General features: G+C 38.1%; 1 protein-coding gene across 2 annotated transcripts in view; it reads left to right on the top strand.

Moving 5' to 3' along the window:
* The window catches only part of LPIN1 (lipin 1), a 207,535-nt gene that overhangs the window by 116,295 nt on the left and 74,770 nt on the right, over positions 1–16,470 (top strand). Inside the window, exons 2-7 of one of the 2 annotated variants that reach the window (XM_006869447.1) lie at positions 1,255–1,455; positions 2,586–2,681; positions 5,772–6,079; positions 9,538–9,663; positions 11,805–11,912; positions 15,921–16,050. In XM_006869447.1, coding sequence (XP_006869509.1) covers positions 1,255–1,455; positions 2,586–2,681; positions 5,772–6,079; positions 9,538–9,663; positions 11,805–11,912; positions 15,921–16,050 — 969 coding nt within the window. Of the gene's footprint in view, positions 1–1,254; positions 1,456–2,585; positions 2,682–5,771; positions 6,080–9,537; positions 9,664–11,804; positions 11,913–15,920; positions 16,051–16,470 lie in introns of those variants that run through there. The other variant, XM_006869446.1, reaches the window with a different exon arrangement.

The raw sequence follows: 16,470 nt of genomic DNA, 5'->3' as shown, positions 1-16,470 counted from the left end.
TTCATCTCTCCTTTTTCCTAATCGGTCTTCATTTGGAAGCTCATCTGAAACCTGTCCACCGCGAGTGATCCTGCTGGTATTTAAAGTACCCATGGCGTAGCTTCCAGATTCACAGCAACTCACAAGCCACCACAATACAACAAACAGACATGAGTGGTGGCATTGCTGGGTAGTGCTGTCCAAATTTCCTAACATAGGTTTATTCAGCTCTTCCCTTCTGCATGTTCTGTGTTCTTGGCATAGTTCCCTCTTTGTGTCTGGAGTTTTCAGGCCACTGCACCTTTGCACATACCTTTTCCTCAGTTCGATTGCTCTCTGTATGTCTGTCTCACTCTCTTTTTTTTTTAAATATAACCTTCTTTACCTTAAAAGACTATTCCTTCTCCAAGCCCTCTTAATTACCCATCTTCTCGTTCTTTGGTTGCAACATCTTCAGCATTTATTGAATACAAGAAAATTAAATACTGCAAACAAATAGTAAACACAAAAAAACCAGTTGTTGTCAAGCTGACACTGACTTATGGTGACCCCATTTGCGTTAGAGTAGAATACTGACCTATATTTTAGTTACTTGTGTTTGTTCTATCTCTTTTACCAGCTTGAAGTCCCTGAAGATGATAGGGACTGTGCCTCTTTTATCTCTGTGTCCCCTCTACTAAGTCCTTTGTAGAACAGATGCCCTGGATGTTTGTTGATTGAATTAGCTGGCCACAAAGACAGAAACAGAGCTCAGCAATCCTCCAGAGTGGTGGGAGAGAAATCGAACAAGGGCAGGAGTAGAAATAGATAAAACATTTTTTACCTCCTACTCAATTGAAAAAAAGTCATTTTTTTCAGTTGATATTATTAAATGATTATTCTGTTTTGCACAAAGATGTATAAAATGCAGTCTCTTCTCAAGGTTGTTAGGATTCAGTTCTGTAAAACATGGCAATAATGGCAGAACGAGGTTGGTCGTCAGGACAGTTAGTTTAGTGATAACTATATGTAAGCATCATGAGAGGGAGTGGGTATTTGGTGAACTTGTGTTTGGGGAGGGAGGTGCTGGGGGTGAGTATTGTAGAACACATTCTAGGGAAACAAAATTATATAAGCAAGGTTTAAAAATAGAAAGTGCAATTTTTATATATTGATACATTTTTGAAGTGGGGAGGAATTAATTTTTTCTGTTGGATCTCAGTGACCTTCCCAGAATGAATTATTTGTGTGTGTGTGTGTATATATATGTTTTATTTGCTTTTGTCTGTTGCCTAGGCTCAAACCATGAATTACGTTGGACAGTTGGCGGGCCAGGTTTTTGTTACGGTGAAGGAACTCTACAAGGGCCTGAATCCTGCCACGCTGTCTGGGTGCATCGATATCATTGTTGTTCGACAACCCAATGGAAACCTTCAGTGCTCTCCTTTCCACGTCCGCTTTGGGAAGATGGGGGTGCTGCGCTCCCGAGAGAAAGTGGTAAGAGTAGAGGATCCAGTAGCTTGATGGCCTGGCTCTCTCTGTAGAGAACATCATTGTATTTTTAATTTTTTAGTCTCAGATCCAGATTTTTAGTTCTCCATTGGAAAGGACTGTTCACGAAATTGACAAGTATTCACATTGTTCTAGTTACTATAACTGTGTAAATTACTTCAAAATTTAGTGGTTTGAAACAATAAATCTATGATCATATATTCTGTGGGTCAGGAATTCAGATGGTACAGCAGGAATGGTTTGTCTTGGCTCTATGTTGTCTGGGGCTTCTGCTGGGAAGATTCCATGGCTGGAGGCTGGAATCATCTGCAGCCTTATTCACTCATATGTCTGGTGGTTAATTCTAGCTCTTGGCTAGGATCTTAGTGATGCTGTTGGTCAGAACACCTACAGGTGGCCGCTCCATGTGACTTGGTCTTCCTCATCACATGGTGGCTTGGTTTCCAGGCAAGCATCCCAAGAGAAAGGAGCCAGGCAGAAACGGTATCGTTTTTATATCTAGCCTCATAAGCCACATAGAATTCTATTAGTTGGGAGGGAAAACAGACTGCACTTATTGGGAGGGAGTAGTTGAAAGGTTCTGGAAGAGTATATAGGACCAGAAATACTGATGTGTCCATTTTTGTGAAATACAACCTAACACACAAATTGAAAAAAATACTTTAAAAAAATAAATTTTGCATTACATTTGAAATGATATATTGCAGTCATTTCAAGTGAAAACTGTTAGCTCAGAACATTTCAAGGATCCCAGTGGACAACAGAAAAAATACTCCCGGGTATACTTTCTAAAGACTGGGACTAAGGAGATTTTGATTGCACTCTACCACTAACTGGCTATTTGACCCTGTGCCAGTCACTTGCCGTGTCTCGGCCCCAGCACCTTAGCAAGAAAAGGCGGAGCTGAATCTGGTGGTCTCTGTGGTTCCGTTCATGGTCCTTGTGGTCAGCTGCTTGCTCTCCAGTGTGTAAAACCCCTGAAGTGATGGGTCTCCATGAGGGCAGTTCCACTGATTGGGATTTGGAATTGTGAGTTATTTGGGGGCTGTATTGGATTCCTGTGTGTTTGTAGAGACATGGCCATACCTCCCCTATGATTTATGTTTTTCCTCCAGGTTGACATAGAGATCAATGGGGAATCTGTGGATTTGCACATGAAATTGGGAGATAATGGCGAAGCATTTTTTGTTCAGGAGACTGACAATGACCAGGTAAGGAAGGCTGGGGCAGGATTATTTCCTAGTTTTGAGGTCTGAGCAGTTCTTCATCCAGGTGACACGACAGAAGTATGTGTGAGGTGTGAGGAGGAATACAGGTGCCAGGCTGCATTGTTGATGCCGGCATGAAAAGCAACCCTTTACCCACACTAGGGATTTGAGCCAGATGGGGTGAGACTTCCCTACGTAAGATTCAGAGTCCCTGGCCTTCCTGAAGCCATTGGTCTCATGTATCCCTGCTTGGGCTTGCTCACTCTCTCTAGGGAGGCAAATAGCTATTTGGCTTGCGCCATTGTCCAAGGTCAACACATTATACTGATATGTTAAATCCCAAATGACTAGATGTTCTGGTTTTATTTGGTGAATGACCAAACTACTAAAATTATTCTTTTAATTCACCTCGAAATCCACTTTGAAAGGGGTCTGAAGCACTGATTACTCAGTGAACTCCATCTGGGCTCATTCCCTTATGGGAAGACAGTCTGACTAAAGAAACGATCCTATACAACTCTAATCCTGAAAACTAATGAGCATAGTTTTCAGTTTTAGAACAGAATTGCTTCCATTTGATCTGCCCAGTGAGTGTGAGTGTATGTGTCTCCACTGTTGGTAAAGGGTTAACATTGAGAAGGAAGCCTGCCCCTTTCTTCTGTGACTACTTCCTGTAGCCATCAGGCATGCCTGCCCTTCTGCTTCTTTATTTCCCTTTCAAAGTGGAAAGCTGGGATCCTTATTAGTTGACTCTTGTTGTACTTTGATAGAAACTCTTTTTACTTCAAATGGACACTTTACTATTTGTCTCCTGGCCTTAGCCAGATTTTAGGATTTGAGAGCTAAGGAAGTATTTTGGGAGAGGATGCTGTGGGCTTAGAAGATAACAGTGGACCTGCTTGGCTGGCTTTACAGAGATCCTTTTGGTGGGATGGAGACCTGTAGGCTAGACCACATTGTGTTCCATACCTGTGCCTTTTATTATTCCTGGGAGGAGCCAAGACTCCTGGAATTTACTGAGTCTTTGCCTTCATCCCTAGTTTGTTGCAGGATGTGGGCTCTGCTCTTCCTTTGGCAGGTCTACTTCTCTCCACAGGCTCTTGCTACCCATTCTTTTCAGGCTGAGGATAGGCAAGAACCTTTTTCCCCTACTCTTGATGTAGTCTAGTGCCTGTGCTTCCTCTTCATTTGGTCTAGTTGACCTTTAACAACCCTTCCATGGAGTGTGGTGTTTCCATAGGATAAACACTGAACCACAAGGTTTGTGGTTTGAGCCTATTAGCCTGTGGGAGAAAGATGAGGCTTTCTGCTCCTATAAATATTTATAATCCTGGAAACCCTAAAACAGGGTTGCGATCAGTCAGAACTGACCTGATAACATTTAACAGCAGCATCCTTTTTCGATTTTTATGTTTTTAGCATATTTGATGTTCTAGTCCTGGTGTGGTACTGTAAGATAAGCACTGGACCTCAAGGTTGGCGGTTCAGACTTACCAGCTGCTCCTTGGAAACACCCTATACAGGATCATTTTGAGTAGGAACTGACTCAATAGGCCTTAACACAACAGTATTGATGTGGCACTGTAGGATAAGCACTGGACTGTAACCATAAGTTCAATGGTTCAAACCTGTCACTTGCTCCTTGGAAACCCTGTACAGGGTCACTTTGAGTTTGAACTGATTTGATGGCACTCAAAGCAGTTTAAGGAGTCTGTGGGTGGTGCAAATGGTGAAGTGCTCAGTGTAAGCATAAAGGTTGGTGGTTGTCCTCAGAAGATAGGCTTGGTTATCTACTCCTGACAGGTGACAGCCTTGAAAATTCTGTGGGCCAGTTCTACTCTGCACACATGGAGTCATCAGTAGTTGGAACAATACAACAATTCCTTGACTTTTATATATTTTATTTGTAGCTTCTTAAAATAAATGTGTCATTCATTAATAAAATGAGTACTGTAGTGAAAAAGGAGTCCTGGTGTGGTGCTGTGGGTTAATGTGCCAAACTGCAAAGCCTTTTGAACTGCAAATTTGGCAGTTCAAGCTCACCAGTCACTTCTTAGAAACATTATACAGGGTCACTATGAGTTGGAATTGACTTGACAGCACTTAACAACAACAATAATTTAATAAGAGCTGAATCGTTATTAAAAAGATATTAATTTGACATTTTGTGGGTTTTTTTTTCTCCTTTCATTTTTATGAAGATGCTCAATATCTAATTACAATCTAATTACCCAGATGTCTCATACTTGAATGTCCCTGGGCCAGGCAGGTACTTAGAAAAGGGTAGTCATGGGGAAAAAGGCTGTCAGCTGTGTTTTTTTTTAATATCTTAGTTCAATGCATATTGATAAATATGCACACATATACTTTCTCTCTCACACATACACACTCCCTATCTATACTGAAATATATACAATTTAGGACAATACCTAGAATGATCTGATGCCTCAAGTCCCATTTTTTTTCTCTTTACTCTGACCTTACCTACATTTTGTGATCTGGTATCACTGATAATTACCTCACTTTGTCTTAATTATGTAGATGCAGGTTTCATTACAAAATGGAATTTAATGAATTGCTGACTTTTTGACCTGTCAGACTTGGCATTGGCATCTCCAGATCATTGCGGCTGTGACATTTAATCACTCTCTCCTACTATGGCCATCCCTGAAGGAGGCTTAAACCCAAACCACACCATGGTCATAGAGCTCATTCTGACTTATGGTGACCACATGTGTTGCAGGGTAGAAGTGCTCCATGAGGTTTTGCTGGCTTCAGTCTTGACTGAAGCATATGATCAGGCTTTTCTTCTGTGGTGCTTACTGGGGGGTTTGTGTGGTGCTACTGGGGTGCTACTGTGCTACCCAGGGACTTCAAGGAGTAATTGTTGTTGTTGTTGATATGTGCAGTCAAGTCTTTTCTGACGCATAGCCACTCTGCATAAGGTTTCTGAGAGTGACACTTGAGTTTGAACTGTCGACTTTGTGGTTACCTGCCCAGTGTGTATCCTACAGTGTCGCACCAGAGCTCAAACCCAAATTAAGGTAGTTAAATTAAAATGACTCTTTTGGGGGAATGTTTTCTGTTCTTTAGGAAGTGATCCCCATGCACTTGGCCACCTCTCCTATCTTGTCAGAAGGAGCCTTGCGGATGGAAAGCCAGCTGAAAAGGAACTCTATTGACCGAATAAGATGCCTAGACCTCAGCGTGTCACCCCAAGTGTCACCTCCCAATGAGACAACTTCAGGTGGCTCTTTAGTAAAGAAGAGGAGAAAAAGGAGGAGAAAGTCCCAACTGGACAGCCTCAAAAGAGATGACAACACCAACACGTCCGAAGATGAAGACATGTTTCCCATAGAGATGAGCTCTGATGAGGATAAAGACCCACTGGATAGCAGTAGGTAAATGTGCATGAAGCGAAAGATCTACTTGTTCATGCCAGAATTATATCAGTTCATTCCTTTTTCTTGTTTTGTTTTTTAAAACTTTTTATTGTAAATTGAGTGAAGGTGTACAGACAAGATCATTGGTTTTACATTCAACAAATCATGCACTTTGCTTCATCTCAATTATTGCAGTCCCCTCCATTTAACAAAAGTCATCCCGCTTCCTTCCTGAGGCTCCTGTTTGGATTCCACCCACCTTCTCATTCCTTCTCACCTTTGTCCTTAGGCACGCGTTTGCCCCTTTGAGTTTGAATGATTGATCATTCTATCATTCATACTTAAGTATACCTTAACTAGTGTTGTTCCCCCTATATACCTATCTACTATTTGGCCAAAAGTTGGACCATGAGGGTGAACTCCTTTCCAGACCTGAAGGGTGATTGAGGGCCATAGTCTCAGGTTCCTCCAGTCTCTTTCTAACCAATAAGCATGGTCTCTCTTTTTAAAAAAAATAATAATTTTGAGTTTTGTTCCACACATTCTGCCCCTCCATCTGGGACCTTCTAATGTGATCCCTTTCAGAGAAGTTGGTAGTGGTAGCTGGGCACCATCTAGTTGTTCCGGTCTCAAAGTCATGGAGACTGATGTTCACATGTTCCGTTAGTCCCTTGGACTAATTGATTCCAAGTATCTTCAGTTTTCATCATTCTTAATTGTTCCATACATGGAGAGATCAATAGCTGCTCCTTAGAGGACTGCTTCGGAGCTTTTAATATTTCAGACGCTACTTACCAAAGTAAGATGCAGAATATTATCTTTGTGGACTATGTTGTGCCAATTGATGGTGGTGTCCCCTGAGACTATGGTCCTGAGCCTCCAGGCTCAGCTACTCATTGTCTTAAGAGATTTGATAGTATTTAAGAAGTTTTCATCATTCTGCCCGCTATACATACGTTCCACCACATTCACAGTCGTGTTTGCAGAAAAGGTAAATACTCATGTACCAGCATCCTCTTTCAAACTCTTGTTTATCTTTGGGATATATAAATATATACATATGTACACACATTCCACTTTTCCTCCCATACCCAGTCAGCATATGTCTCTGTCCATGTGTCTACATAGAGAATACTGTTGTTCCAAGTATAACATTATTTACCTCTGTCTATCCCCTTTAGCTCTCAAGTACCTCCCTATGTCTTCACCTGTCTCCATCATTCTTCTGCCAACCTCTCTCTTCTTGCTTGTTTATTACCCTCCCCCTTCAATTAATTCTTAAAGATGAGCTTTAGACACTAGATATTTAACCCATGATCTAATAACCCATGATCTAAGTTTAGATTGAATTTGGGAATCATGTGCATTTTATCTTAGAGTATAAAGATTTGATGTGGTTTATAGCTAAGAGACAACTGGCAATGCCAAACCTCTTGACTGACAATCTCAGGAGTTCAGAGTAGAATCAGTATACAGGAACTGAGCAAATCATTAGTCTATGAAGTAAACCACTTTTTCAGAGCCGATTTCTTCTTATTTGTATACTAACTGTGTACCTGACAATTGGGCTGGTATGTAAACAAGGTTAAAAATGAAGGGAGAACATTACTAGTTTTTTTTTTACAGGCAAACTTTTTCCTTTTAGATATTAATTAGGCTCACAGTTCATGGGCATTTTATTCCATCTCCTTTGCTTTTAGCAGTGTGGTGAAGTTCTGTTTCCACATATTACTATTTTGGTGAAAATTATAATTTAAAAAGATGGAAATCATCCACAAATAATACTCGAGTGATATTCTTAATTTTGTGTAAGTCAGTGTAATTTTTATAGCTTTTTGAGACTAAAGAAGGGATAGTGGAAGGAACATCAGGAATATTCTTCCCCAGTTTTGTTAGTCAGAGTATAATTTCTTTTGTGACTAAAAATGAAGGCATGTTAGCAATGTTCCTTTCCTAATTACAGCTTCTAATCTATTGTAAACGAAGAAATTGGATAGTTAGGGTTATTACAGTTGTCTCCCCTGCATGAATTTTAATTCCAGAACTTGGTGATAGCTTAGGTGGTGGTAAAGATTCAGGCAGATGACATCTAGATGAGTGAGATGTTAAATCGCATTTTGTAATGAGTGTGTTTATACCTGTTTTTTCATAAGTACTTAATATTCATAAAAAACATTTGATTTATACCATTTATTTCTTCTGCTAGATGAAACATGCAGACATGTAAAATCTGTGTGTCTATTGATTCAGTTACTCTGCAGTTCAACCTGTGCATGGGAAGGTCTTATAATACCCTGGATACACTTGTGGGCCCTGTCTATGCTTTTATGGTCGAAAATGTGAAAGGTGGTTAAAAGGTGCAACAATGGAAATATCAAAGCAGTATAATCATGTGCATGTGTAAATCCAAACATGGAAACAATTTAGATGTATAATTCAGCACAAAATACACACACATTAACCTTCGTGTCTACAAGGGTGAGTCAAAAATTATCCACGCTTTAACTGTAGAGTTCATTTTAATCAACTTTGAGAAAAGACAAACACATTATTTTCAACATAATTTCCTTGCTTTTAATATACTTTGTCCATATGTCAATAAGTTTTCATATTCCCTTATTAAAAAATGTTTTAAGCTGGCTGTGAGCCACTAAAACACTGCTTTCTTCATTTCTTCATCAGAGATGACTCTTCATCTTTGAAGGGCTGTTTTCAGGGGAGCAAACAAGTGAAAGTCTCATGGAGCAAGGCCAGGAGTATAGGGAGGATACTTTAACACCTCAAAATGAAGTTTTTGCAGAGTGTCAACAGTGTGGGCAGAGAAGTGTAAGGAAATGCAGTGTCATGCAAGATTACAATGCCTTTGGATAGCAGTCTTCTGCCTTTAATTCAAAGTTTTGGCTTCAGCTCTTCAGTGAGCATCTCAATGTAATAAGCTCGGTCTATTGGTGAATAGTATTCCTGATAGTGTTCGAATCCTGGCCCATGAGAAATCCCAGAAAACAATAAGCACCAATTTTCCAGCTGATTGTTGACTTTTGAGCTTTTTCTTGGTCAGCAATTGAGGATATTTCCATTCCATACTCTGCTGCTTACGTTCAGATTCATAGTGGTGAATCCATGTCTTGTTACCAGTAATGATGTTTATAAAGGAACTTTTACCTTTCTTTGAGTATTGGTCCAAAGTTTGTTTGCAGATGTCCATGATCACAGCTGCACAGCAGTGACCTTGAATGGAAAGCGCTGATAAGACAGTGCAGTCAACAGAAAGAAGGTTTAATAGAACCAGAATGCAGATAATTTTTGACTCATCCTCGTATATTTTACTTTTTCTTTCTCCAGTCCCTGGAGTATGCCTCGGTGGTTTAAACTGTGATCATATTAATCTTCAAAGCATTTAAGATACTTAAGAAACAACTGAAACTTTACTATGAATCTGTTACTAATTCTTTAACTTCATTTTTTCCCTCCCCCAGAACTCTTCCTAGTGATATACCTCCATTTCAAGATGACATGACTAAGGAAAACCTTTCCCCAGCCATGAGTTACCCTCAGTCAGCATCCTACCCTAATTCAGATAGAGAGTGGTCCCCCAACCCAAGGTAAGTTGCTTGTGCATGTGTCTGCTCACCTTATCCGGTGCAGAGGACTCTCAAGTCAGTTATAAGAAACATGTTCAATAATGTAGTAAGATGGAAATGAAAATAATGTAGATAGTTTGGACTACAAAAACTAAAGTTTAGTGTAGAAAGTACAGGTCAGCATTGAAAAGTAACATGTACAGATTGTGCTACTGTATAGTAGCATAATAATTTTGCACACCTGGCTCTTCAGCAACCTGAAAGTAACAATGATATTTTGTACTTCACAGGAGAAAACAAGCCAGCAAAGCCTTTCTGGATACTTGGGCTGACTTTACATGTTAAAAAACAGAAACATTGCTTTAGGGGCCACTGAGCTAATTTAGAATGATGCCCTCCTCCGCACTTTCAATTCATTCTGCTGAAGTGAAGAACATTTATTTCTCTGAAATGAGCTCTTAAGTTGCCCTAGAGTTCTGGTATCAACTTGGAGGACTATGGCTGCTCAGTGTGCAAATTGCTATCTTAAAGATTCCAAAACATCAGTGAAACCTATTGAATGTATCTGAGCCCTTCTGAGTAGTTTTCTTTATTTTCAAGTGAGCTGAGGACTGGGGAATGGGAAAGACTGAAATCATGCATTCTTGGTAGAGAATTCTCACCAGTTGGGTGAAAAGTGGTTCTTGTGTGGCAAAAATCTTACAGATATTGCAATGGTTTGTGGCCCTCTATGAGTTGGCACTTATCAACAACAACAACAAAATGGGCTACAGTACATAAGCAGATATACAGTATATCTGTGACATTAACATTTCATGTGGGAGGGGAGGCTATTAGGAAAAAATATATCTCAGAATATTTGGCAGGATGGTGAAAACTTAAAAAAAATATATGGCTAAATGCTGGTCTAAATGGATTATTCTTTTATACTTCTGGTTTAAAATGAAAGTATATGAATCCTTAGAAGTTCTGTTATACGTTACAGTGGCTTCATATGTAAAGCCAGTCTCATTAAAGCCCCAATGCTGGTTCCAGTTTGATGAGGGTAATCTCATTAGTAGACAGCAGCCATCAGCAGTATGTGCTGAAGTGGATTTTGTAGGAAAGTAGATAGGTCACATGCCTGGTTTCCAGCCAAGTCTGTGACAGTGAGTGTTCGTGAACAAGTCTGGGGATGGGGATCTGTCCTTAAAGACCAACTTTGTCCAGTAATGTAATTTGAAGTTTTCTAGCCATATTTAAAAAGTAAAAAGAAACAGCTGCATCTAATTTTAGTGATATATTTTATTTGACCCAGTGTGTTCAAAGTATTATTTTAACAAGTAATTAATTTTTTTAAAAAGTATTAATTAAATATTTCACAGTTTTCCTTTGATACCATGTCTTTAAACTCTATTGTGTATTTTACATGTGCAACGTATCTGCCTTTGGACTCTCCACATTCCAAGTGCTCAGTAATCACATGTAGCTAGCAGGTATCTTTGGACAATGTAGATACAGAGTTTTCTAGAATCTCACTCATGCATCTTGCCACTAGTTGTAGAGATAAACCCCCAAGGAGAAGAAAACGTGATAGTTAAGGAAGACAAGTATATAGGATACCACTTAATAAGTTGAACTATGTCTTGAAGACTATCTATTAATTTAAGTATTTATAAGAAATGCTTTAAACACAACTGAGAATATGTTTCTCTGTTTTCATTGTTTTACTTTGTGAATCCTGAATGAATGTGTCAGATTCTGTGGACCTGACCACTGTCAAGTGGAATTACAAATTAAGATAAATAGATACAGATTTATACTTGCGTGTATGTATGTTATTTAAAGGGATAATTGAAAAAAACAAATGACCAGATCTTTGGGATGTGCAGTTTGATTAAGCACTAAATGTGACCTGTAAAAAACATCTTTTATGGGCATATGCATGAAATATTAAGTGAAGTAGATTTTTTTGTTGTTGCAGTTTCCTGTCTATGTGGTTCAGCAAACTCATGTTGATTTCATAATGATTTCAACATATAATCCCTCCAGTGTTTTTGGGTACTTAAGTATTTTCAATTTCTGACAATTACTTCTGAGAGTAGTCAAATCATTGATATAAAATTTCATTTAATTTAATTGACTTGTTTTTCTTTCTTTTAATGTTATCATGTGGTATCCAGTAGCCTGGTAGATGGCAAAAGGAACCTCCCTCTTCTTGCTGTTGCGCCCGAGGGTGGCCTTTCTAGTTCATGCCCTCCACAGTCTTCCCACTTCCATGCTTCGGAAAGGTAGAGGAGTTGTCTCCCCATTTTAAATATATTCAATAATGAAGATTTTGATCTAACTATTACAAATCTGTTTTATTAACACAATTACTTATGAAGAAAACTCATATAAATTATATGTATATTATAAAAAAATTGGATCTAATTATTACAAATCTACTTTATCACTAACGAAACTACTTATGAAGAATAAACATATAAACTATATAATTTCTTTCATTTAAGCATTTATATATTCTTTTCTTTTTTTAAGTACTAAATGTGACCCTCTGGAAAATATGGTCAAGCATATATTTCTATCTAATACTGTGGAGAACTTTAGAAAAATTAGAAAAATCTTATATAGATTGGGAATCTGACCTTTTGCTTCATGTCTAGGATTTATAAGATATTTTTTCGATGTTACTTTAGTATAAGAAAAGTTACTATAAATATTTTAATAGCTCTTTAGACTTTTTGAATAATGGAGTCAGATATTTTCCACAGAATTTCTAGAACACAATTTTGGAGAATACCATGGGTTGGATTTTAATTTGTGTTTTTACTTAATGCAGTTGTCTTAGATTTCTGCCTTCACTCCCTCAGTTTAGCTGAGATGTATGAAATACTTATTTTGTAGATTTAAAAAGTTTACTTTTAAACTTTAGAAATTAAGCTATGATTAATTTCTACAGAGAAAACTTCTTTTCTTTGTGATTAAAGAGCAAGATTTCAGGATGTTCATCATCTGGAGTTTATATTTGCCAATTTAAAATGAAGTAAACAAGATGTAAGCATTTATTACTAATGTGTCTAATTGGAACTAAAAAATAATGAAAATTTTTATAAGCCGAATAATATACACAATTTATAAAAATCAGTTTATAACTTTGGAAACTTATGTTTTTTGAACAACCCCTTGATTTTAAGCATCAAATATTTGGTAGTAGGACATTTTGGAATCATATATCTGGTAATTTACACTCAGGTTTATGATATCTTTTCCATAATTCATCTTTCTTTATTTTAAAACTTTTTTTGTGAGTTGAATAAAGGCTTATAGAGCAAATAATTTTCCATTCAACAATTCACATACATTTTGGGTCATGACATTGACTGCAAATCCGTACAATGTTCAATCACTCATTCCATTTCTGCCCTGTATTTCTCATTTCCATTCTTCCTCCTTTCTTAACTTTTCCTGCCTTCTGAATTTTGTACTTGGACAAATACTACCCTTTTGATCTTGAATGGCTGATTGCTCTAAGATGTGCCTACCTCCCTACTGTTATCTTTCACCTTATACACCTATTGTTTGAGTGAAAATTAAGCCAAGGAGGTGAGTGAGTTCAAACCTGAAAGGTGACTAGTCTAGGGGGTTCAATTCATCTTTAGTCAATCTGAATTCAGATTGTGCATATGTATTTGTATATGGAATTCTTTTGAGAGGTGCTGGTATGGCATAAGTGGTAAGCATTTATTATTGTTTATTTTATTTATATAGTTTACTATAGTTGTTGTTGTTAAATGCCATAGAGTCCCGCCTCATAGTGACCCTGTATAGGGTTTCCAAGGATTAGATGGTGAACTTGAACTCCCAGTCTTGTGGCTCACAATCATAGTAGCGTATGTAATGTAAGTGGTGAGATTTTTTAGTTTATGGCTTTCATGCAGCATTTTGTTACTTTGGAAACATGTTGGCATGTAGTGCCTATGGAAGGATCAGGAGGTTATGGGTTCTGAAGTTGAGCAAACTTAGTTCAGCTGTTCTATCTTCTTAGACTAGGGATAGGTTGATTATAGCTCTTGGACTGAGTCTAGCCCCCCAAGGGTATTTGTAAATAAAGTTTTACTGGAACAGTTTGTTTACATATTACCTGTGGCTGCTTTTGTGCTACAATGGCATAATTGAATCTTTGTGACAGAGATCATATGACTTACTAAGTGTGAAATTTTTGCTATCTGGCCCTTTTCAGAAAAAGTTTGCCAACGCTGTTCTAGAGCAACTTAACATCAGTCTAAAGGGCTTTATTTAATTTAGTGGCAGTGGATAAGGTAGTTTTTCATTCTAATAATTTTAACAAAATATAAATTATATTGCATGTGATAAACTAAAATGGCAATAGCTTTTCAAACAAGTAACTTGAGATTTGGGCTTAAAGTGTTGTTGAGGATATTGTTGTTATTTAGTACCATCAAGTAGGTTCTGACTCATAGTGACCCTGTATATGGTTTCTGAGGAGTGGCTGGAGGATTTGAACCACAAACCTAGCAGTTCAAACCAAACTTGTGGTCTAGTGCTTATCCTATGATGCACCACACCAGGAGGCCGGTTATGATGGACTTTCTCTGCGATGACGCTGGATAAAGAATGGAGTCAGCTCACAGCTATAGGTACAAGGGCCCCCTCATTCAAGACTACAACATTCCTTAGTCACATGTCATAGATCAGTCCACTGCCATCAAGTTGTTCTGATTTATAGCAACCCTATAGGGCAGAGGAGAATGCCACAACGTTCTCCTAGGAAGCAGCTGATGGGTTTGAACTGCCAACATTGTGATGAGCCATCCAGTGTTTAATCCACAGCACCACCTGTGTTTCTTGTTTCATAGATGCTGTGAACATATAATGTGGACACTTTAATACCAGAGAGGTATTGGCCATTTCAAGGAAAACATAATTCTAAAACTAAGAGAAGGCAAGGGAGGTGGAAGGCTATGGGGACTTTACTCAGGCCTGTTGAGTTGGGCAAGGTGGGGATATCTCATGATATAAACTCATAATATGAAAGCTCAGAATCTTTCTTGATATGCACTGAGCAATAAACATCTTTTAGATGGATTGGTGGGCAGTGAGCACTAAGGAAGAAGAGCAAAGCTTTATGTATACCTAACTGAAATGATGAAGAGAGAGCAGTTAGTCTGTTTGGTCCAAGTGACTTGACTAAAATAGGATCAGTTTAGTTGAAGTTCTCTGATACAAGATGTGTATCGTCAGTGAGTTTTCCTCAAACTGACTGGAAAGTTGTATTCAGGTCTATTGTAGTTGAACTCTCAGATATTTACATGAGACCAAGCAAATCAATGATAAATAGTCAAAGAGACTATATAAGGGCTTTGAAGGAGTATACAAAAGGAAAACTGCTTTATTTGAAACCTCTGCTATCTTAATCGCTCAAGAGACAATGATGATAGAGAGGAGGATAGACAAGGAGGATAGAGAGGAAACAACTCAATAGATACTTTTTTTTCTAGTCTCTGTATATATTTAGAATATGATGAGAAGCTCGTCAATAAGTTACTCGGGACAGAAGTTGAGGTCTCCAGAGTAAAAATACAGAAAACACTGAGGTGAAAATACATGTTACAGCTTCTTAAAGTTGGCCTGAGAAGTAAACATCGTGGCATGTTGTCACAGAAAGTGTCTTAGCAAACTGGTCAGTCATTTGAAGTATTTCTGGAAGATATAATATCTTATAAAATCTCAAATTTTGAGGTTTCTGCCCCATCAGTTAGTTCATTTCTGGTGAAGCTGGCATATAGTCGTTCCTTTTTTTTCAGAGCCAGTGCAGATTTAGAAATATTTCAGACTATAATGGGTATTTGTCCAATAAGACCAAAGACCTTTCTGCAGTGACCTGGAAGTTGAGAAACTTGATTTGAAAATGGAGAATGAAGGATGGCTGAGCTTGAGAGGAGGTGAGGATAGATGGTGGTTTTGAAGTAAAAACTACTTCTATCCTTTCTCTTTTTATAACTTTCTCTCTTTAAATTTTCCTTTTTAGGCTACTTCCCTCCCCGCCCCCATTTCTCTACGTACCTTGAATTTGGCAACAGATTGGGGTGGGGTTACCCAAATCAGGAGCATGTCAGTGTACTGCTGATGGTCATAGAAGTGCTACTTTGAGAAATGTGGTGATAAGAAGACAAATGCTTGGGTGCATTTTCTATGCTATTTTAACCAAAAACATTTATTTTCAAAAGTTCATTTTCCCACCTTAATCAAGGATTTTCATTTTTCTTTTTTTAAAGTCCTTCAGGTTCCCGATCTTCAACACCTAAAAGTGACTCAGAATTGGTCAGTAAGTCCGTGGACAGGACAATGCAGACGAATAATCCAGAAATGCTTTGGCTTTGGGGAGAATTACCACAAGCTGCAAAGGTTAGTTGAATGATTCCAGTTTTGTTTTTCTCCCCTTCAATAATATAATAAAAATGAAGATTTCTATTATAACTTAGCTTGAATTATAATGAATCAGTATCATATTATAGCCAAGGAACATAGATAAAAATGCATTATTGTTTATCTAGAACACCAGAATTGTTTTTCCTGCATTACCAATAGTATAAAAATATTTCATTGCATTTATCTATTTAAAATAGGTCTGCTTTGTTGTTCTTCCAATCAGTTGCTCTAGATAGTTGTCTTCCAAATTTCTTGTCATAGATGAGTGAGTGCCTCCAGTGTTGCCTCACTTTCTTCAAGCATTTCAATTCTTATTCCATCAATTCCTGGTGCCTTGTTCTTTGCCAATTCCTTCAATGCACCTTGGACTTCCTCCTTCAGTATCAATTGGCTCTT

Source organism: Chrysochloris asiatica, unplaced genomic scaffold (genome assembly GCF_000296735.1).
Source record: "Chrysochloris asiatica unplaced genomic scaffold, ChrAsi1.0 scaffold00131, whole genome shotgun sequence".
Lineage (NCBI taxonomy): Eukaryota > Metazoa > Chordata > Mammalia > Afrosoricida > Chrysochloridae > Chrysochloris > Chrysochloris asiatica.
This window is presented reverse-complemented; position numbering and strand designations above follow the sequence as displayed.